Source organism: Lepidochelys kempii, chromosome 7 (assembly GCF_965140285.1).
Source record: "Lepidochelys kempii isolate rLepKem1 chromosome 7, rLepKem1.hap1, whole genome shotgun sequence".
Lineage (NCBI taxonomy): Eukaryota > Metazoa > Chordata > Testudines > Cheloniidae > Lepidochelys > Lepidochelys kempii.
Genome location: NC_136386.1, coordinates 34,348,305 through 34,372,009, shown reverse-complemented (window position 1 = coordinate 34,372,009; position 23,705 = coordinate 34,348,305). Strand labels below are relative to the sequence as shown.

At 44.2% G+C, this 23,705-nt stretch overlaps 1 protein-coding gene across 4 annotated transcripts in view; it reads right to left on the bottom strand.

Annotated features, from left to right (window-relative positions):
- Nucleotides 1-23,705, bottom strand: part of FAM120A (family with sequence similarity 120 member A) — a 117,869-nt gene that overhangs the window by 53,298 nt on the left and 40,866 nt on the right. For all 4 annotated transcript variants that reach the window (XM_073352163.2, XM_073352162.2, XM_073352160.2 and 1 more), the window contains 4 exons: nucleotides 22,416-22,513; nucleotides 21,830-22,113; nucleotides 16,266-16,353; nucleotides 8,750-8,974 (listed from right to left, as the gene is read on the bottom strand). In XM_073352163.2, the coding sequence (XP_073208264.1) occupies nucleotides 8,750-8,974; nucleotides 16,266-16,353; nucleotides 21,830-22,113; nucleotides 22,416-22,513 (695 nt within the window). The remainder of the gene's footprint in view (nucleotides 1-8,749; nucleotides 8,975-16,265; nucleotides 16,354-21,829; nucleotides 22,114-22,415; nucleotides 22,514-23,705) is intronic.

Here is a 23,705-nt window from a genome sequence, read left to right as displayed (position 1 = left end):
CTCCATGACAAAAAATAAGCTATGCAAAGATTAACAGAAAATTTAGAAGCTCAAAATTAAGTGTCTGATTTGCCAATTTTGGTAGACTTATAGAAATTATTATATTTATGTTGTTGCCAGGGTAATTAATAGGTTTGTTTAGTGTATTTTTAAAAGATTATCAAGGGTGCTCAAAGCTTTAGATGGGAGATATTTTGCTACCAAGTAGTTAAAATCCAAATTAACATATATATAGTAAATACCTGAAGTCAGCATAGAAATTTGTGTTAAACTTCACTGTGCATTGTTCATATAATTTAGAAACGGAGGTAAACTCACAAGCAGGAATCCTAGTTTACCATGATAACCCCCCCCAAAATTCTCCAATAAAAAAAAAAAAAATCAAAAATCCACAGTTTTCCGCAATTAAAATGAAACGTTGAACTTTAGTTTCCCTAGTCATAATATATATAAGTATCAGATGAACAAAATGTTTTACTGATATACAGTAGAACCCTGTTTATCCAAGCTTCAGTTATCCGGCTCTCCGTATTAACCAAATCAGCAGCCACCCAGGGCTGACCACCCAACCTCCCCACCCCATCTTAAATTAAGGGATACAAAGGTCTTTGCCAATCCTCATGATTATTCCAATTTTTGACTATCCGAACTGGCTCTGGTCGATCAGATAAATCAGATCCACTATAAATTTAAAGCGCATTGAAAAAAAAACAACCACAAGAGGAAGAGGTTATGCACACTGATAAGTGACACTGGTACTTTCAGTAAAATTTAATTAACATTTAGCATATATTTTTATTTTTTCACAAAATGTAAAACCTAAAAATTCTCTGTAAAAATGCATATTCCGCATTTTTCCACGACAAATGGATTTCTAGGATCCATGCTCACAAGATAAGAGAAATGTATACAATTTTAGTTTTAGTTTTTGATATGCAATGTGGTTAACCACAAGTCCTCTGTGAATTAAAAAAAAAAAAAAAAAAAGTCACAGCTAAGCATTTTTGTGTGTAAGTCAAGTACAGTAAAAGCTTTTTTATCCGGCATGTTAGGGAAATGGGGGGTGCCAGTAAATGAAAAATTCCAGTTAACTAAGGGAGGGGAGGATTTGGGTGCAGGAGGGGGTGCTGGGCACAGGCTCCGGGAGTTTGGGTGTGGAAGTGGGCTTAGAGTAAGGGGTTGGGGTGCGGGAGAGGGGTGCTGGATCCGGGTAGCACTCACCTTGGGCGGCTCCCTGGAAGTGGTGACCTGTTCCTGCTGCTCCTAGTGAGAGGTGCGGCTAGGCGGCTCTGCGCGCTGCTTCTGTCCACATGCACCGCCCCTGCAGCTCCCGCTGGCTGCAGTTCCCAGCCAATGGGAGCTGTGGAGCCAGCACTTGGGGTGGGGGCAGCGCGCAGAGCCACCTAGCCACACCTCTGCCTAGGAGTAGCAGGGACAGGTCACCGCCTGCGGGGAGCTGCCTAAGGTGAGAGCCACCCGGATCCGGTACCCCGAAACCCTTCCCACACCCCAACCCCCGCCCTGAGCCCCCTCCCGCACCCAATCTCCCTCCCAGAGCCCACGCCCTGCACCACCTCCCGCACCCCAATCCCCAGCCCCTCAACCCCTCCCACACACCGAACCCCTCATGGCCATTCGTCCACCTAGGAGCAGCAGGGACATGTTGCCATTTTGAGGGAGCCATGCACAGAGCCTACCGGCCCCATGCCAACCGGACTATAAACTGGACTTTCAATGAAGATCAGAAATGCCAGTTTATAGAGCTTTCTGGTTGGTAAAGTGCCAGATAACGCAGCTTTTACTGTATTAGGTTTTACTTGTACGCTTTATATTTAATGTGTGGGGGAAGGGCAAGTTTACATAATTTTCTCCAACCCCCCATTCAAACATTAGAGCATGATGCACATTTTTGTAAAAGTGATTTTCAGTATCTACTTTGTTGGGAAATCAAGCCTTTAGAAATGGGGCAGTGTAGCAAAGGGGTGTGGCCTCCCTCAGAGACTGACAGTGAGGGAGAGCCAGATGCCCCTTGGTGGGTGGAACCCGGAAGGCCTAGGCCGCCACACCGGATGCAGAAGGGCAGGACAGGAACAGGAAGTATAAGAAGCGGGCCCTGCAGCTCAGTTGAGCAGGAGCTGCCAACAGAAGCAGATGCTTCCAGAACACTGCTGGAGCTGGAACCTGCGGAAGACTATGGCCAAGGAGACCGTCAGGTACCAGGACTGCGTGACATGCCCAATGCTGAGGAGTTGCTGGGACTGCCGCTCGCAGTGTACCCCAGGGAGACCAAGGACAACCAGAGTTGCCAGCTGTCTGGTTTTCAACCGGAACGCCCGGTCATAAAGGGACCCTGGTGACTTCAGTCAGTACTGCTGACCAGGACGTTAAAAGTCTAGTTGGCAGTGCAGACCGGCTCCCTACCTGGCTCCACGCAACTCCTGGGAATCTGCCGGCATCTCCCTTTGGCTCCTAGGTGAATGAAGGGTCACAGGGGTTTGCGCACTGCCCCGCCCCCAGTTCAGCAGTTCCCATTTGCCAGGAGCCATGGCCAATGGGAGCTGAGGGAGTGGCAGGTGTGGGCAGCACCCAGAGCCACATGGTCGCACCTCCACTTAGGAACCAGAGGGAGATGTTGCTGCTTCCCAGGAGCCGCCTGAGATAAGTGCCGCCTGGAGCTTGCACCCCAAACCTTCTCCCACGCCCCAACCCCCTACCTCAGCCCAGATCCCGTTCTCACACCCTGAACCCGTCACCCCCTCCCGCACCCCAACCCCCTGCTCCAGCCCAGAGCCCTCTCCTGCACCCCAAACCCCTCATCTCTGGCCCCACCCCAGAGCACACACCCCCAGCTGGAGCCCTCACCCCCTCTCACACCCCAACCCCCGGTCCCAGCCTCGTGAAAATGAGCAAGCGAGGGTGAGGGAGAGTGTGCGACGGAGAGAGGGGGGATGGAATCAATTGAATGAGACAGATGTCCACTTCCACTTGAGCTCTAGATCAGCCCTTGACTAGCTAGTCGTCGAGGTATGGAAATACATGGACCTCCTTTCTTCTGAGAGAGGCTGCCACTACTGCCATGCATTTGGTGAAGACTTGCGGGGAAGCTAACAGGCTGAATGGAATCGCCACAAACTGGTAGTGAGTTTGGTTCACTACAATCTTAGGAAACGTCTGTGGCCATGGAAAAATCGAATTGTAGAAGTAAGTGTCCTTCAGACTGAGGGCAGCATATTAGTCCCCTGGATCCAGTGAGGGAATGACAGAAGCCAAGGAAACAATGCGAAACACTAAGTTCTGGAGACAGCAGTTGAGATGACAGTGTCTAAAATGAGTCTGAAACCACCTTTGGCTTTCAGAATTAGCAGGAATAGAACCCCTTTCCTCTTAGGGGAAACAGAATCTCTTCCACGGCTCACAACCGAAGGAGGGATTGGACTTCTTGTTTCAACAGATGTTCCTGAGAAGTGTCCCTGAAGAGGGAGGGGGAAGGAGGGGGGAAGGGGAAGTAGACAGAAATTGGATGGTTTAACCCAGTTTTACTGTGCTGAGAACCCAACCGTCTGAAGTGATCAGAGTCCAGACATCAAGCTAGTGGGAAAGGCAGTTGGAGAACAAGGGGGTACCTGGATCCTATATCAAGGGGATTGCAATGCTGACCTCAAGCATCTTGTCAAAATGAGCACTCTGAAGATCCCAAGTGTCTGGGGCTGGACTGCGCAGGACCTGCTGAGGAAGATGGGGCAAGAGATCTGCACCTGAACCCCCTGCTCTTAATCCTCAGCTGATCCTATCTGAGTGGCCAAGAAAAGTAATGGCCCATCTGCTGTGGCCTGTACTGTTTCCTTGACCCTGCTGGTACACAGAGTCCCAGGGATTTCAAGGCTGCCTTCAAGTCCTTAAGACTGTGTAGCCCAACGTCTGTTTGCTCTGAAAAGAACGATGATCCTTCAAATGGGAGGTCCCACATAGTTTGCTGCACCTCATGGGGTAGCCCAGAGGACTGCAAGCATGAGCTCCAATGCGTTGTTACCGCTGTAACCATTGATTTGGTCGTGGAATCAATGGCCCCAAGGGGAGGCACCTGCCACAGTTTCCCCTACTCAACTAGGGAAGAAAACTCCTGTCTAGAGTCCTGAGGGAGCAGGTCCTTGAATTCTGACATAAGACTCCCACATATTAAAATCACAGCAACCCAGCAAAGCTTGCTGATTTGCTATGCGGAGCTGTAGGCCCCCTGTGGAATATGCCTTCCGACTGAACAAGCCCAATTTCGTTGGGTCCTTTGCCTTGGGCGTAGAACTTGCCTATGTTTGGCGATCCCTTTTGTTGGTGGCCACTATACCCAGGGAAGCGTGCGAGAAAAGGAATTCGTATTCTTTGTCCAGTACAAAATATTTTCGCTCTGTGCACTTTGCTGTCAGGAAGGAGAGAGGCAAGGGTGTGCAATAGGGCCTTGATCAGATCCATGACGGCTTCATGTAGTGGTAGTGCTAGAGGGGCAGCCTAAGAGACTATGTGTTGCCTCCTTGACCATTTCCACTTGGACCCCCAAGTTTGAGGCTACACACTTTAACAAGTCCTGGTATGCCTTGTGGTAGTCTTCTGGCGGGGAGACACCCAGTGTCAATATAGCCTTGTCCAGAAAGGAGGATGAGGCATCTAAAAACAGGCTGAGACGCCTCCGTTGGTTTACCAGCATGCACAAGAGCCTGCAGGGCTTCCTTTTGAGGCTCTGTGCCATGCTCGGTACCAGAGTCTTGATCCAGAGTCTCTCGGTGCAGTACTGGGGGAGCCCTAGCCTCCAAGACAACGGAATATGAGCACTTTGAGGGAGTGCCCTGTGGTGGGGGAAACCAAAACAGTTCCAAAAGGGCCACTGCAAAGCTGCCGGTCCCCAGTGGCCAAGCATTTGGAGGTACCACTGAACTTGGGGCTGTGGTGGAATGGAAACAGCTTAGGGGAGCAGTAAGGTCACCCGTGCTGATGAGGGGAATACAATCCCACCTCTGAGAACAACAAGCTGTAATGCAGAGACCAGGGGGGTGCCATACCTCTCGGTACTGGAGAAGGTCACCGAGGTTAGATCTTGAGGCTGTCAACGAGGGTTTTCCCCTAGATGGCAGCCTCAGCACTGAGCGAGGTCCTGCTGATAATACCCTGCTGCTCGGTGGCACCAGTGGTGCCGAATCTTGACCCTCGGGGGCCACCAGTACCAGTAGGGTGAGAAGGTCCCTGGCTGCTACAAAAGCCTTGCGGGTCGACGTCACCACAAACAGACAGGAACACTGTCAGCCTTGAGGATGCGGCTCCTATGCAGGTGTCAGAGGAGCTTGCAGTAGCACCAGAGTTGCAGGCACCTGATGATGTGGTGCCAGGGCTGAAGAGCAGCCCAACACTGGTCTTGTTCTCTCTCTCTCTCCTTTTACTTTTGGCACCGGGGACTGGCTCTTCCCAGGTGCCAAAGAAGAAACACCATAAGCAACAAGAGAAGAGGATCGGTGCTGAGAGTCACGAGCTGTTGGAGGAGTGCTCTGTACCAAGGCTGGGGTGCTTGGTGCCGAGTACAAGTCTTAAGGTTGCCCTCACGAGGAGGGCCTTCAGTCATGCAACTCAGTCCATCTTGGTTTGGGGTCTAAAGTCCCTGCAGATTTGGCAGCAGTCTTTCCTATGAGCATCCCCTAAGCACTTGAGACAGCTCAAATGTGGGTTGCTCAAAGGCATAGACTTACTACATGAGGTGCAGGGCTAGAAACCTGGCGACTGAAGCACGCCCCAGCACCGGGGAAGCAGACAACCCCGCTAAACTAAGCTTGGAGGTGTCAAACTACCTAAGGACTAAAAACTACTAAAAAACTACTCAATAACTAATTCCTAAGTACTAAACAACAACTATTTACACTAAAAACTGGAGAAAACCACTAGAAGATAAACTGTCTGAGCAATGAAGGGTTCCAGCGACCATCATGGGTGGTGAGAAGGAACTGAAGAGGGAGTGGGGTCAGCAGGGTCCTTTATACCGGCGCTATGAGAATATGGCACCAGAAGGCGCTGGAGCTGATCCAACGGATACCGCTGGAGAGAAAAATTCCAGCAACTGTGCTCGGCACATGCACACACCTACATTGTGCCGGAATTGGAATAGACATGTGCAGGCACTTGAAGAATAAAGAACCCTTTGCAAATTCTTCAAGGAGATGGTCTCAGACATCCTGATTAACAAGAAGTATCGCTGTAGGAGATCTGGGCAGGAAGCAGGTAGCTGCTTTTTCCTCTCCCTATATCACTCATCCAGACAACAAGAGTTGTTGCAATTGTGTCAGACCAAAAACTAACAAAAAGTGCATCAAAAGTACAAAATCACAGACATCAAAAGCCTCAAATGAAGTCACTGTAGGTAAATAATGTCATCAGTCAATATATTATTATTCCTGGGGGAATTCGGTGCCGCTGCACAATGCAGAATTTTGCAGAAATTAACACTGTGCATGTGGAATTTCCTTTCCTGCACAGAAATGGGCTGCAGTGCTGCCAGCCACCACTAGGGGCCCCTGAGCCCAGCAGAGCCCAGCTAGCACAATGAAGACGCTGCTGGGGGTAGGGAGCGGGAGCTAGAGCAGTGGTTCCCAAACTGGGGTTCGCAGAACGTTACAGGGGTTGGCCAGAAAAATTTCACTAATGGCAGCCAAAGGACCCCGGGCATTGGAGGCAGCAGGTGGGACCCGGTTGCAGGGCAGACCGCCCGAGCCCCAGGGAGAGTGGGACAGGGCAGCTGGGGCCGGCAGCCCAAGCCCTGGTGGTCAGCGGGACCTGCAGCCCAAGCTCAGTGGAGCTCAGTTTACCGGGGCGGCCAACAGGGTCCAGAAGCAGGAGTCCCACGGAGTGCAGAGTAAATTTAAACTTAAATCCCTGGAAATATTCATTTTTAGGTGGGGGTTCACAAGATTTCACAATTTAGTGAAAGGGGTTCGAGGGCTGTTAAAGTTTGGGAACCACTGAGCTGGAGGGTTCCTGGCAGCTGCAGTTCCCAGCATGCCCTGAGGGAAGGAGAGGGCGGTGCGCAGGAAACTCCGTGCAAGCCTTGGACCGAGCATCAGGCTGTTTCCCCCTCTGGATCCATGGGCTCAGGAGGGAAGGGGGAGCAGGTATCTGGAGTTGGGGGGAGGGGAGGGTACAGCTGCGCTCTGTGGGTGGGGGCACGGGTATCTGGACTAGGGGGGCTCGGGGGGTGTGGGGGGGACGGGGTTGTAGGTGTCTGGCTCCGCGGCTTGGCTGGGGGGTGGGAGTGGACTAAGGGGCAGAGAAACAGAAACTGGATTGTCATAGGGGTTTCTTTAACTCTCTACTCCTGGGGGAATTTTTGTGTCTGTACTGTTACAGACATACTTGCTGACAAGTATTTAATTATAAATTACCAAAATAATTGAAACTGTGTGATGTAGTGTTATTTTGACAAATAAAATTTGCAGAATTTTAAAATATTGTGCACAGATTTTTTAATATTGTGTGCAGAATGTTTAATTTTTTGGCACAGACTTAAATTTTTTTAGCACAGAATGCCCCCCAAGAGTAATATCTATATTGCTATTGCACAGAGGAATCCCAGCCCCATTGGGCTAGGCACTGTATAAACATACCAAAGAGACTGTCCATGCCTCAAAGAGAGCATGGCATGTACATCTGCAAATTAAACATTTTGGCTTTAAGGATATCAATGAGAATAATATAATATGGTTTAACGAGCCAGTGACTGGACTTATTGCTGCCACAACTGTTGTGGATGGAACTACAAGAGGCATTAAGCTGCTCTGAGGAGGAGTTATGAGAAGATGAGACAGGGTCAGAAGAATCAAGTTGTAGGATCTTCTCAGCCTGCACTTAGAGGGAGGTTTGGATTGAATCTTGTCCTCTGAATCTATACTAAGCAAAACCAAAGACTTGTGCCAAGGCCATCATTGCATCCTAATGACTGAGAGATAGTGCTGACCTCTGATAGTTGCAAAACACACAGCTTTGGGAAATCCCATTAAAACTACACTGAATCAACTGGCATTGACACAGCCTCTTTGTAGTAAGATGAGGAACTCTCCTCCATTGCCATGGAAGATTTGCTCTCCAAGGCCATCCAGAGAGATTTCTGTTGGACTTAGTGAGCAGAGCAGGGATGTTCAAGTGATCTCCCTAAGACCTGTCTGCTTGCCATGTATTTGCTGGGCATTCAAGATAGCAATCATGTTAATCCATAATGAAAATTTTATGGCCACACCTGGAGGAATTTCTTAAAGCTGCTGGGCTGTTTCTCTTCAGATACACCAAGAGAAAAAGAAACAGTGAGGGGAACAAGAGAGCCAGACAACAATCACATCAGTATAAATATCTAAACAATTCTGAAACAGGTAATGGCAGAGAAAGACTGGCAGAGGTGCCAAAGCCTCAAGAAGCACCACACACACCAAACTTTTTTAAAATAGAAAAGGAAAAAAATAGAGAAAATTCAGGGGGAAAAAAATCAGCTATTCTGTGAGTAAGCAGTTTTAACAATGAGGGTCAGACACCTGTTGTGCAATTCACTCCCAGAGCTACTGTCTGGAGCTTCTTTTTCACCAATGGTTAGAAGTGTTAATAGGTCAGAGCTTAGATCTAAGCAGGAGCAAGTATGCATCACCCCTGATGATACTGTCTGGTCAGGTGTTTAGGTATGGATACTTTTACAGAATCACTGTTTCACAATACATGAGTTTTAGAGTCATACCTTGGTTAGGACATGAAAGATGTAGGGATACATTAATCCCTTCTTGTGCCTGTGTTCTGCCACTCTTAATACTTCAGGTGCTACAGGAGGCAATGGAGGGGTGGTAATATCCATATGGTTCCTGGTGGGCATTGACAACAGACATGGGATTTGTGGACTACTGGTTTGATTCCCTTTGACTTCGGCTGCCTGGCTTCCTGAAGAGGCAGTCGAGGAACCTTCTGCCTGTAATACATCATATGAAAGAAAATATTCTTTTATTGGTTACATAGAAAAATAAACTTGTACATTAACAGAAAAAAAGGCACGTTACACATCTCTCCCTGCACCCACAATGGGAACTTAAATTCATAACTTTGTTAGACACTAAAAATAATGGCCTTAATAAAGGCAACAGATTAATGGCTTATTACAACAAGCTGTAACCCTTTTTTGGCCTATGACTGCAGAGGTATTAACAGGCCACTTTACCTTGAATGGTCTCGCAGAATGTGTTAACTATTCACGCTAAACCATCTGTTTCACCTCTAATTTAGCTGTGACACTCTGGGTATGTCAACATAGCAGTGTAACTCAGTCTCAAGGGGTTATTCCATTGCTGTGTAAACTTCCAAGCTCCAAGGTCCTAGAGTCCAGACCCCAGCCCAGAAGTCTACAAAGCAATGAAATAGCCCTGCGAGCCCAAGTCGGCTGACACAGGCCAGACTCAGGTTTTTCTTTGCTGTGTAGACATACTCTCTGGGGCCTGATCTACACTTGAAAATTAAGTCTGTTTAACTACATTGGTCAAGTGTGTGAAACATCCAGACCCGAGCGATATAGGTAAGGTGACTTAAGTCCCTGTAAAAGCAACGAAGAGTCCTTGTGGCACCTTAGAGACTAACAAATTTATTTGGGCATAAGCTTTCGTGGGCTAGAACCCATTTCATCAGAGGCATGGAGTGGAAGGTGTCAGTATTCCATCTGTCCCACTGCCCCTTGTGTAGTACCATGCTGTGCACCTTCTCTCATATGGGCATACCACGCTTATTCCAATTATTGTTCCAGACTTCCCATTACAGTGGGCCCGAGAAGGTTGGGTCGTGGTTGTCTAGTACACTGAGGGGGAGGGCTTACCACATTACTTATAGGTTATAATTAGTGGCTGTTCTCTAGGGGGTTGTGCCCCCCGTGATCATTTCCATATGCAACGTAACACAAATACAGTTAACAATACACCAGCTGCTATGATAATCCACAGCAACACAGAGTCCTGACCACTGCAGTATGGTCCAACATCCTGGCCAACACCAAAACCACTGCTTCTCCTCCTTTGTTAGGGTTAAAATTTTGTCAGCGCCATCCTGTAGTGTGTATTGTAAGTGTGTCCAACTGTTGGTGCTTGCAGCAAGTTGCTCTTGTAATCATTGTGTACTCTTGTACATATTGTGTGTCCACTGAACATCCACAGTGAAATCTGGTATTGTCTAAACCAATTCAACTACTTGGTAATGCATAGGGTGGTAGGTGCTGGTTCGATTGTTTACAACGATTAAGTCCACTGATCCATTGGTGTACCATAGTCCAGGTGGCAGTGTATAGAAGTTCATAATTTCGCCTCCCAGTGTTATGTTGCAGGATTACACACATTCCCAACAGAATATACCGTACCCCATATACACTACCCCTAAATGCCCCCCTTTGCAATAGGCCATTGATCCTGCTCCTCCATAGTCATAGGAGAGAGGTACATCTATATTCCTCCTCTGGATATATAACTGATGAAGTGGGTTCTAGCCCACAAAAGCTTATGCCCAAATAAATCTGTTAGTCTCTAAGGTGCCACAAGGACTCCTCATTGTTTTTGCTGATACAGACTAACATGGCTACCACTCTAAGTCCCTGTGTCGACAGTGCTAGGTTGACAGAAGAAACCTAGTTACCTCCTGGTGGGGAGGTGGATTACCTTTGCCAACAGGAGAACCCCTCCTGTTGGTATAGGTGGTGTCTACACTGAAGCACAGCAGCAGTGCAGCTGTGCCACTGTAGCATTTTAATTGTGGACAAGCCCTGAGTACCTTTCCCAGACCTGACGAAGAGCTCTGTGTAGCTTGAAAACTTTGGCTTGTCTACATTTGAAATGCTATAGCGGTCTCTTTCTCCAACAGAAATCAGTCCAATAGAATATATTACGTCACCCACCTTGTCCAACAAATGAAAACATTCATTTTTTTTTTGACTATATAAAAGTGTGAACATGTAGAATGGATTACCCAAAGGCAGCTACAGAAGCTGCAAACATGAGCAGTGTAAAGTACCACACTTATGATACATCTACACTTACAGCCATATGTAGAGTACAGACAACACATGCTAAGCTAGCATGGGTACAAACAGCAGTGTAGACAGTGAGGCATGGCTTAGGCAGGTAGAGTAGAGAGCCCTACATGCCTGAACCCCCAAGACACTATTTTTAGCAGTATAGTGTTTTGCTGCCTCTCTTCTGCCAGAGCCTTTCCCTGCCACAGTGAAAGGCTCCTGGAGCAGGGAGTTACCAGAGCTTTTCCCTGCTGCCTGAGCCTTTCACTGCGACACCTAGCTATATGTGTAGTGCATGTATTGTAAATGCTGCCACAAGTGTAGACACAGCCTTCGGAAGAAATAAACACACAACTACAAAATGAGGAATAATTGTCTAGACAGTACTGTTGAAAAGAATCTAGGAGTTACAGTTGACTCACATCCACAACATGATGCAATTGCGAAAAAGGCTAATATCATTCTGGGGTGTATTAACAGAAGTATCATATGTAAACTTCAGGAGGTAATTGCTCTGCTGTCCTTGGTACTGGTGAGGCCTCAGCTGGAGTACTGTGTCCAATTCTGAGCACCACACTTTTAAGAAAGATGTGGACAAATTTGAGAGAGTCCAGAGGAGAGCAACAAAAGTGATAAACGGTTTAGAAAACCTGACCTATGGAGAAAGGTAAAACAACTGGGCATATTTAGTCCTGAGAAAATAGGACTGAAGGGGAACCTGATAAAAGTCTTCAAATATGTTAAGAGCTGTTAAAAAGAGGGCTGAAATCAATGTCACTTAAGGCAGGACATGAAGTAATGGACTCAGCTAGGGAGATTTAGGTTGGATATTAGGAAATATTTTCTAACTATAAAAATAGTTAAGTTCTGGAATAGGCTGCCAAGGGAGGTTATGGAATCCATATCATTGGAGGTTTTTAAGAACAGCTTAGGTAAAGACGTGCCAGGGATCGTCCACGTATAACTTGGTCCTGTCTCAGTGCAGGGGGCTGGACTGGATGACCTCTTGAGGTCCCTTCCACCCTACTTTTCTAGGATTTTATATTCACAAGTGAATCAAAATTATAACCGTAACAGAATGCTGAAAATAAAATCTTCCTATTCTGTGGTTACTCTAGATGTTGTTTCCCTGCAAATAACCATTACTAAAAACAAAATATCATATTCAAGTCATTGTGCAGTTTAAATTTTAACTGTTCATCATATTAAAAAAGTAGTAATTTCTCTTTACATTAATATTTTCTCAGTATAGGAATAACAACCTCTGATAAACATTTCTGGGGAGTTATTGACTAGTTGGGCAAAGGCAAAACAAAGGGCCTTCAACTCCAGCCTGGGAAAAAAAACTAGGGGGGGAGGGGGAAGGAAAATAAAAACAAAACCGTCCCCTGTTCATTTCTTGAACAAAATGGGGAAACATACAAGCACCAGACACATACGGTGATTTGATCTTGAGGGGCCTATGTTTTTTTCCCCATTATGAATGAAATTATGTTCTTTGTGTTAAGAGGACTGCACAAGATTTTTGCTACCTCTTCTGGTTAAGAGTTGCTAGTATAGCATTCAATTTTGTTACTAGAAATTCAATTCAATATTATGATTTACAGCCAAAAGTGACATACTGTTGGACTTATCCAACAATGAAAAAGTACTTGGATAACTGCTTTCAGAGATACTTAAAAGTAAAAGCAGAGAAACCCACAAAAATCTCACTAACAACAATCTGGTCATCTCTCAATTTAGGAGGACACCGTAAATCATATTTTCATCTGAATTTGATAACTACTACTATTACAAGTAATTCCTATGTTGCTCTAACTGAAAGACTAAAGTTTGTTAACTTTGTGCTTGTGACAGCATTTTATTATTAATGAGTTTCACGGTTTTGCAGATGTGAGCATCCCTTCACACATAGAAAGGTGTGCAGGGCCCCCACCATGTTTGAGGTAATTCCAGGTACACCCATCAGATCTTTCTAAATATCAAAAGGGAAGCAGACAAATCCTTATTTAAAAAATTAAGGATTTTTTATTTTAAAGAAGTCAAAGCACACTATTCAAAAAGGGGTTCTCTCAGAACATGGCATTTCAAAAAAAATTCAAGTGGGCACTACCCCTTTCAGATTACTTTATACCACTTGTAATCCAGATTTAGATTTATTTATTTATTTAAAACAGAGGTTAGATACAAAAGGAATGGTTAGAACAAAACAATCTGTGATAGCAAAACATTTTATATCTGACAGCTATTGCTTGAAAAAAGTACTAAGTACACTTAGCACCAAAGTGTCATATTTATGGTATATTTTTATTTAGATGTAATTATTGTAAACAGATTCCTATCCCCAATTCTAGTGGCTCTAAGAATGAATTTAAAAGATGCTGAAATGGCACTATAAATAAGAATTTACAAAACACTGTGCTGCTATTAAAGGAGGAAAAATCTAGTTTAAAAAGTGTACCACCACAAGACTCTCATGTAGTTGCACTATCTAGATTATTTCCAGGCTGAATAAAAATTGGATTAGAAAATTTTAAAAATCTGATTTTTTTGAAGTTAAATACAGATTTTTTTAAAAAATAAATTTGACACTGACAACCTCTGTTAACGCCTAAACTTAGAATTTATTAAAAACATTTCCATTAAATACAAAAATATTGAGTACATATTTGCTGATAAGTTCCAAAGAAAGTAACACCACTGAACTGGTGGAAGTCAGCGGCTTACAACTGGAACCAGAGTTTGTTGAAGTATTAAACCAGCTTTTGACAGCTGTAGTCTCTCTGCACCTGCAGAAGAGACTATCTTCTTCATTTCAGCTTATTCAGCTAGTTCAGTTCAATGACCAGTTCGATCAAAGTTTAGAAACCAATTGGAAATAGAAAAAGAAGGAAAGTTGATTTTCCTCTCCCCATCTATGAATAAAAACTAGGTGTGAAAGGATTAAATCTACTAGTTCTAAAGTCTTGATGACATCGTTACCAGAAATAATCAGTTCAATTCAATACCTAGAGATAATACTTCCTCTTTTAATGAATCAGTTTTAAATGCAAGACATGTTTTTGATAAACACTTTTCCCCTCTGTGTCCAGCAGTTAAGGTAGTTTTATTTAATACAAATATTAAAATGTGGTTTTGTCCATTTTTAACTGAATATGAATCTCCATCCAGGTAGAGCTTGACAAACATCACAAGTAAAAAATTAATCTAATAAATAAGAAATGTGTCATTCCCCATTTTCTAACATAGTAAGCAATGTAAAAATTAAGAATCTGAATACATGTAAATTAAGCTACAGAGTTGCTTAAATAAATGTGTATAGACATAATATGTCCTCCTGGTTACCAAAAAGCAGCACCAAATTAAGCATACAGGCTATATTTAGTTGCAAGCCAATATGTTTTAATGGTTACCAACCTCTCTCAGGAAAATAACTAAAAAGTACAATTGCAATACATGATTAAAATCAGTGATTTAAATCAATCCACCTACATAATGCACCCAGCACTGCACACAACAAAATAGTATCCAAGAGACCACTAGTATCTCCACAGTTGGGAGGAGTATTATTGTTCGTATTTATTTGTATTACTGTATAACTAAAAGGCCTAACTGAGATGTAAAGCCCATTGTCCCAGGCACTGTACAAATGCATAGCGAGACAGTCCTCACTCCAACAGCTTGCAATTTAACTATATGAAACAAAGGATAAGAGAAAGGAATTATCATCATCAGGGTTGGTGCTAGCTTTCTGTTACAGGCCAGATTTTGAACTCCCTAAATGATCTACCTTAAACTTCACATACCACATCTGATTCCAATGTGAAACTCTTCTGGAAAGTTTGAACACACACAAAGTTTCAGAGGAACTAGACTTTAAAAATATATTTTCACCTTTCAAAGATTTTTCCAATATTTTGGCTACCTCTCTGTGAAATAAATATACCTACAAACTCCAGACTTGGCTTTTTCTATAGTGCTTAACAAATACAATTGCTTTTAACTGGTTTAAGGGTGGGTAAGGAAGCAATTACACATTTAAAACGGTTATCACAGAAACACGAAGTATACACTTTAAAATGTACATCGATATTATTATATACATGTGTCCATTTGATTATCTACACACCAGTTTTCTGCATACTTTGCAAACTGTATGGCTTTATGGCCAAAATTGCAAATTGTGAATGGTCCACATGCAGATTGCTATCACATCAGGAGTGGCTTGCAGGGAAAAGTATGGATGGGTGAGGTCTGTTTCTAGCTGTTATCAGGTTAGCACTATAGGGACAGACCCAAGGTGTTATCTGACTGGAATTTCCAGATTAAGAACTTTTATTTTATTTTTTTGGGGGGAGGAGGGGAACTAACACATTCTCATAAGGATTTATAGCTAAGAAAATAGGGTCTTTCCACCATAACTCCAGACTTTGGTTTGGCTTTATTTTTATTATATTTTTTGCCTGAGAATAAATTAATGGCTAGCCTTCATCTCTATTATAACTTGGGTTTATACTGGAGGTATAAAACGTGTGCATTTTCACTGAAATGTAGTTGAAACTTGGCATGTCTGGCATGATGTCCTTCACATTGACATCGTTTTGGAATTTGCTTTTTACTAGCTCAATTTTAAATCAATGTTGAATTCTTAAGGTATTAACTGTACCATCCTTACATTAAGTAGTACTTTACTTTGAATAGTCCCATTCAAACTCATAGAACTATTTCACTATTCATTGTGAAATTCATCCCAGCCATTTGTAAAAGTAGAATCTCTAACTGGTAAGTAATAGTATTTTTTCCATCTTTGAATTCTCATACATAAATTGATAATAATGACTACACAGCTCTGAGTTGTGCATTTATGCCCTACCTTCAAACATCCATAATGGAACTGCTCTCAACAGATAACAAATATCCTGTAGATGCTACATTAAGACTACTAAAGGTATTCTTTCTGAAATCAACCCAGTATATTATCATGTATACGAAATGTGCAAAAATATCCAAGAACGACAGGGTAAGATAGTCTACTGAGTGTACAATTTTGTATGCATATAACATATTTTAAGCCATTTCTCACTGTAATTACAGTTTGCCTCTTTTTTTTCTTTTTTTTTTTTTTTTTTTAAAGTTCTTACAGGTGCTTTTGAAAGTTTTACCATATGCTTGTAAGGCTGTAGCAATAAATGTGGAGGTTTGGAACTTAAGATACTACCTTTGTTTGGTCTCCTGGGTCTCCATGTGCTTGGTTTTCTGACTGGGTTCTTGTTTTTTCCCAACTCATTTTGTTCCCACTGACATGGCTGAATAAATACACAAAAAGAAAAACTACAGTATTTAGTGCAAAACGTAAGATGCATCTTAACAGCTTTATTAATAGTCAATGAGAATTTTTGTCAGTGAATGCTCTAATTTTAAAAGACACCACATAAATTAGAAATGCCAATATACAGGAGTGTCTAGAAAGCAGTATAAAATTCCCATATTTATTAATGTTTGGATTGTAATTTAAAAAAAAAAAAAAAACTTAAGATTCCTTTATAATACAAGGACTAAATATTATCTCAACCATCCTTTACCTGCTCCTAAAAAACCTTCAATGACGGAGCTCCCACAACCTTCCAAAAGCTTTTCTAAAGATATCTATTGCTTCCCCCCTCTCCACAAGGCTTGTTACCCTGTCAAAGAAAGCTATAGGTTGATTTGACATCATTTGTTCTTGACAAATCCATGCTGTTACTGATCACCTTATCTTCTATTAACCTAGAAAACATCCTGAATCAAGTTCCAATGTCTGTCAATTTACCAATTAGCTTCCCACTTAAGAGACTGTCTCTAAACACAGTGATATCAGTGATATTGTCTTGACGCCAATTTCTAAATTCGTTCAGAATGTACTGCATAAAATAGCATTATTTTGAAAAACTAAAAAAAAAAAAAAATGTCTAGTGTATGTATCTTGTTAACATAGATGTACCAATTTTATAAATTGAAAATTTTAATTGTGGATAATTCAGTAATTGTACATAATTCATTAAGCAAAGAAAGCATAATGTGGTTTACATATCCCCAGTGTGTGCCAACTACACCACAAAAAATAAAATTTAGAGTTCTTGCCATTAATTGCAGACATTCTCAGAATTTACTGCCATGAAGAGATGCATTCACAATTGTGCACTTAGCAACACAGATCTGAACTTCTAAAGGCATCTTTAGACTGAGGGTATGTCTACACTATGAAATTAGGTCGAATTTATAGAAGTGGATTTTTAGAAAGCAATTGTATACGGTCGATTGTGTGTGTCCCCACGAAGCGCATTAAGTCGGCGGAGTGAAGAGTCGGCAGAGTGCGTCCACAGTACCGACTTCCAAAGCCTTGCACTGTGCGTAGCTATCCCACAGTTCCTGCAGTCTCCGCCGCCATTGGAATTCTGGGTTAAGCTCCCAATGTCTGATGGGGCAAAAACATTGTCGCGGGTAGCTTTGGGTGCTGTCATCAGTCACCCCTCCCGCCGTGAAAGCAACGGCAGACAATCATTTTGTGCCCTTTTTCCATGCAGGCGCCATACTGCTTTCAGCAGACAGTGCAGTAGGTCTGCAAACTGTTGTCATCAAACGACCACTTTCGCTGCCATTCTGCTCTCCTGGTGGTCTCGCAGGGCTGCTTCCACTGCAATGCTGCTCTTGTCTCGCCATACCACAGCAAGCGTGCAGCCACTCAGCTGTTGTGCCCTGGCAGCAGACAGTGCAGTAGGTCTGCAAAACTGGTCATCCAACCACCTACAACTCTGCTCCCCTGCAGACGCCATACCATGGCAAGCATGGAGCCAGCTCAGATCACCGCGGCAGTTACGAGCATTGTAAACACCTTGCGCATTATCATGCAGAACCAGAACCTGCAAAACCAGGCAAGGAGGCGATGGCAGCACGGTGATGAGAGCGACGAGGACATGAACACAGACTTCTCTCAAAGCACGGGCCCCAGTAATTTGGCCATCCTGGTAGCAATGGGGCAGGCTCATGCCATGGAACGCCAATCCTAGGCCCAGGAAACAAGCACTGGTGGGACCGCACAGTGTTGTGGGTCTGGGACGATTCCCAATGGCTGCGAAACTTTCCCATGCATAAGGGCACTTTCATGGAACTTTGTGACTTGCTTTCCCCTGCCCTAAAGGGCAAGAATACCAAGATGAGAGCAGCCCACACAGTTCACAAGAAGTGGCAATAGCCCTCTGGAAGCTTGCAATGCCAGACAGCTACCTGTCAGCTGGGAATCAATTTGTAGTGGGCAAATCTACTGTGGAGGCTGCAGTGATCCAAAGTAGCCAATGCAATCACTGAGCTGCTGCTATCAAGGGTAGTGACTCTGGGAAACGTGCAGGTCACAGTGGATGGCTTTGCTGCAATGAGATTCCCTAACTGGGGTGGGGCGATAGACGGAACCCATATCCCTATCTTGGGACCGGACCACCAGGGCAGCCAGTACATAAACCAAAAGGGGTACTTTTCAATGGTGCTGCAACCACTGGTGGATCACAAGGGACGTTTCACCAACATCAACGTGGGATGGCCGGGAAAGGTACGTGACGCTCGCATCTTCAGGAACTCTGGTCTGTTTCAAAAGCTGCAGGAAGGGACTTACTTTCCAGACCAGAAAATAACCGTTGGGGATGTTGAAATGCCTATAGTTATCCTTGGGGACCCAGCCTACCTTTTAATGCCCTGGCTCATGAAGCCGTATACAGGCACCCTGGACAGTAGTCAGGAGCTGTTCAACTATAGGCTGAGCAAGTGCAGAATGGTGGCAGAATGTGCATTTGAACATTTAAAAGGGCACTGGAGCAGTTTACTGACTCGGTTAGACCTCAGTGAAACCAATATTCCCATTGTAATTACTGCTTGATGTGTGCTCCACAATATCTGTGAGAGTAAGGAGGAGACGTTTATGGCTGGGTGGGAAGTTGAGGCAAATCGCCTGGCCGCTGATTACACGCAGCCAGACACCAGGGTGGTTAGAAGAACATAGCAGGGCGCGCTGTGCATCAGAGAAGCTTTGAAAACCAATTTCATGGCTGACCAGGCTATGGTGTGACAGGTCTGTTTGTTTCTCCTCGATGAAAATCCGCCCCCTTGGCTCATTCTACTTCCCTGTAAGCCAACCGCCCTCCGCTCTCCCCTTCGATCACCGCTTGCAGAGGCAATCAAGTCATTGTTGTTTCAAATTCATGCATTCTTTATTAATTTGTCACACAAACAGGGGGGTAACTGCCAAGGTAGCCCGGGAGGGGTGTGGGAGGAGGGAAGCACCAGGTGGGGTGGGGGAGGACAAGGCCACACTGCCCTTCAAAACTTATTGAATGCCAACGTTCTGTTCCTTAGGCAGTCCTCTGGGGTGGAGTGGTTGCGTGCCCAGAGCCTCCCCCCTTCCCCCCCCATGCGTTCTTGGGTGTCTGGGTGAGAAGGCTATGGAACCTGGGGAGGAGGGTGGTTGATTACAAACACCGGGACCACATGCTGCCATGCTTTCTTATGCAATGATTCCAGACTATGTGCTACTGGCCTACCGTGGTAAACTGTCCTACCATGGAGAACGTAATAAGGCTGCCCTCCCCAGAAACCTTGTGCAAAGGTTTCATTGAGATGTCCCTGGAGGATTTCCACTCCATCCCCAGACATGTTAACAGACTTTTCCAGTAGCTGTACTGGCCGTGAATGCATCCCAAGTCTTCAGGGCAAATTAATCATTAAACACGCTTGCTTTTAAACTGTGTATTATATTTACAAAGGTACACTCACCAGAGGTGCCTTCTCCGCCTTCAAGGTCCGGGAGCCTGGGTTGGGAGGGTACTGTCTCCAGGGTGATAAACAGTTCCTGGCTGTCGGGGAGAACGGTTTCTCCATTTGCCTGGTGTGCACTATCGTCCTCCTCATCCCCAAAATCCTCATCCCTGTTGCATGAGACTCCCTTGCAGGAGTCCATGTACAGGTGTGGGGTAGTTGTAGGGGCACCCCTTAGAATGGCATGCAGCTCATCATAGAAGCGGCATGTCTGGGGCTCTGACCCCGAGTGGGCGTTTGCCTCTTGGGTTTTTTGGTAGGTTTGCCTGAGCTCCTTAAGTTTCATACAGTACTGCTGTGGGTCCTTGTTATAGCCTCTGTCCTTCATGCCCTTGGAGATTTTTTCAAACATTTTGGCATTTCGTCTTTTGGAACGGAGTTCTGATTCGTCTCCCCACACAGCGATCAGATCCAGTACCTCCCACTGGGTCCATGCTGGAGCTCTTTTGCGATTCTGGGACTCCATGGTCACCTCTGCTGTTGAGATCTGCACGGTCACCTGTGCTGATCAGCTTGCCACGCTGGCCAAACAGGAAATGAAATTCAAAAGTTCCCAGGGCTTTTCCTGTCTACCTGACTAGTGAATCCGAGTTGAGAGTGCTATCCAGAGCGGTCACAATGGAGCACTGTGGGATAGCTCCCGGAGGCCAATACTGTTGAATTGCGTCCACACTAACCCAAATTCAACCCAGCGATGTCGATTTCAGTGCTAATCCCCTCCTCGGGGAGGAGTACAGAAATCGATTTTAAGAGCCCATTAAGTCGACAAAAATGGCTTCGTTATGTGGACGGGTGCAGGGTTAAATCAATCTAATGCTGTAAATTCGACCTAAACTCATAGTGTAGACCAGGGCTGAGTAGGGTCATGTGCCATGGTGCACGCAACAGGTCTACATCTATTTAAGGTTACATGCAGATAGTCCCCCATCAAATCTCCTGTTGGAAATCAGTAAGCAGTAATGACAAATACTCCACAACTCTCTTACCAAAATGGACATATGATCTAGTACAGTGGTTCTCTACCTTTTTCTTTCTGAGGCTCCCCCCGCCCATGCTATAAAACCTCCACAGCCCACCTGTGGCACAACAACTGATGTTCTGCATATAAAAGCCAGGGCCAGTGTTAGGGGGTAGCAAACAGGGCAATTGTTTGGGGCCCCATGAAGCTAAGCTGCTCAGGCTTCGGTCCCAGATGGTGGGGCGCAGAGCCTCAGGCTTCAGCCCTATGCAGTGGAGCTTCAGCTTTCTGCCCTGGGCCGCAGTGAGTCTGATGCTGGCCCTGCTTGACGGACCCCTTGAAACCTGCTCGCGGCCCAGATGAGAACCAACGATCTAGTATAAACCTGAACGTATGAATTATTCTGAATTACCTTTTCACTCCAAGAAAGGGGTAAGGCAGAATGGTAGGGCAGAACAAGGAAGTTTTTAGCGCTACTCTCTGTGCTGTATCTGTTCTGTTGATGAGGGCCATCAGTCACTTTCTAGAATTGTTAATCCTTGCATAAACACTAAACTTCACTGCATGACTACATTTTCCCAAAGTTATAAAAGTGCAAAAACTGCAAGTTGAGCAGGTTTTATATTTTTATCTATTAGAACTCTAATAAATAATGCTGTGGAGTGTTTTTCCACTGTGGAGTTGAAGAGAGGAGGTTCTCATTTATCAAGATCTCACAATGCATCATTCTTCTTCTTAGGGAACAATGAAAAAGCGTAGGGTAAAAAAAACTTGCTGGTAGTGTGGGGTTTTTTGTTTTGTTTTTTTTGCTTTTTAGAAAAATGGCTAGAGTACATAGATGTGTTGGCAGCCACAGTGACCCAGCAAAGTACAACTTTTCTGTCAGTAACCTGTACTCACAGGATATTGAAAAAGGTTCTGCTCATGAATAAGTATTTCAAAATATGTAAGGTGTTACTGAAATTATCTCATCCATTACTTACTTCACAGCACCTCCATTGCCTTCATCATTGTCAGAGGAAGATGATGTAGAAGAAGCAGGAAAATAGGTTGAATCCACATGATTGGGGCTCCCACTCTGAGCTGGGTTTATTGGAGAGGACCGTTCATACAATGGAGTATGTTTTCCTTCATGAGGAATGTTACTGTAGTTGTTCTGCTCAGAAAGACACTTCCCACCTGCTTCCAAGGTGATGGCTGGCTCAGAGAGATTATATGGGTATGGACCCGGACCTTGGGCTCCACCCTGACTGGACATCTGTGGGGCCTAATGTAATTTTTTTTTTAAAACAAAGGTAACAACAAAAAGATTGATGTTATAATATGAATTTGGTTATTTAAATAGACTTTTTTTTTTTAAACATATGAGTTCAGCCTTCCAGACCCTTCATGAGAAATGCTTTCATTGGAGTCTGCCGAGTCATTGTAGTTACAAGATGAGTTTTATCAATCAACTCTGGTTGTGGAAAGCAGGCTAGGTTTTTAATCTTCTTACCTAGATTTTCATGCATCTAGCAGACCACATTTCTAATAGTTATTAAGTCAAGAAAAGCAGAAGAAAATACTTGCCACAGGTTTTGCTTGTAGAGAGGTCTGTGGAATGTTGAGCATCTGAGAAGGAACATATGGTGGCACTATTCCAGGCATCCCAAACTGATTTGGTCTGGCTGTTTAATTAGCAAATTGGGAAAAGGGGTGGAAATAAAAATGGGAAAAAACACGATAGTACTCATTTTATATACTCATCCCCACACATGCAATCTGGTCAAAACGCAGTTGTCCAATGTGTATTTTAAGTAACTAATCTATATGTTAAAAAAATCAATCCTCACTGAGTTTTACACCTGACCTGATTATTTTATTTATTTATATATTTTGCCCTTACAGTTTATTTGTTCTTGTTTTATTCCCGTGTCTATTTTTACCATCCTGAGCTCATTTCTGTTTTTTTACTATATAATTCTCTCTGCAACTCTGCAGTTTGTCAAGTCAATTTTAACTTGTTTTGGTTTCTCTCCATTTTGATTCCATTTCTCTCTCTTCATTATTCTGCCTACTTTTATTCTCCAAATCCCATCATATCTAGAACTTAATCCACATGACCCTTCAGTGAAAGTGGCTTGACATTCTCAACATATTGCATTTCCACTAGAATACAGCAGAAGTAGTGGAACTTCAAGTTTTAAGTTTCTAGACACTAACTGTAAGAATATTGGTTGTCCAACAAGCATTCAAAAGAGCAAAAACACTGTCGGCCCGTAGCAGCATGCTGTCTCTGTCAAGAAGAAACAATCTTATTTACATCTTCCTCAAAAGGATGCAAGGTAGATTAGTATACTGTAATATGAAAACTATCTGGAGATCACCTGCTTCCTCTCCTTAGAGCTTCCCTTACTCTCACTACCTTCCCTCCATACCAACCTGGGCTTGCAACCTACCCAACGTGCATTGGTTAATTAGGGTTAGCAGAACAGGGAAATCAGTGATAATAACTGTAATTGTGAGTAGAGATGGCACCAACTGACAGACTGAAAAACACTCGGCTATTTTAACCCTAATGCAGGTCTCGGAGGACTTAAAATAGGGTCCGTTTCAAATGAGTTACTGCTCAGGAGCCCAACAGTGGCAAACAATAGGAGCCTAAAGCGGAGAGAAGTCCAAAAGTAATGGCAACCCAGACAGCTGGATGGAGACCACAGTGCCAGGGTGTTAACTGCACAGGGAAGAAGGAATAAAGGTAGATAAATGGGGACAGAGCCAAGTCAGGGTTGCAAGGAAGAGTTGTAGTAGCATGTGACTGCCAACGCCACTCAACCTGCAGCACCAAGAGATAAAAAATGCACAACATATCTGAGCTCA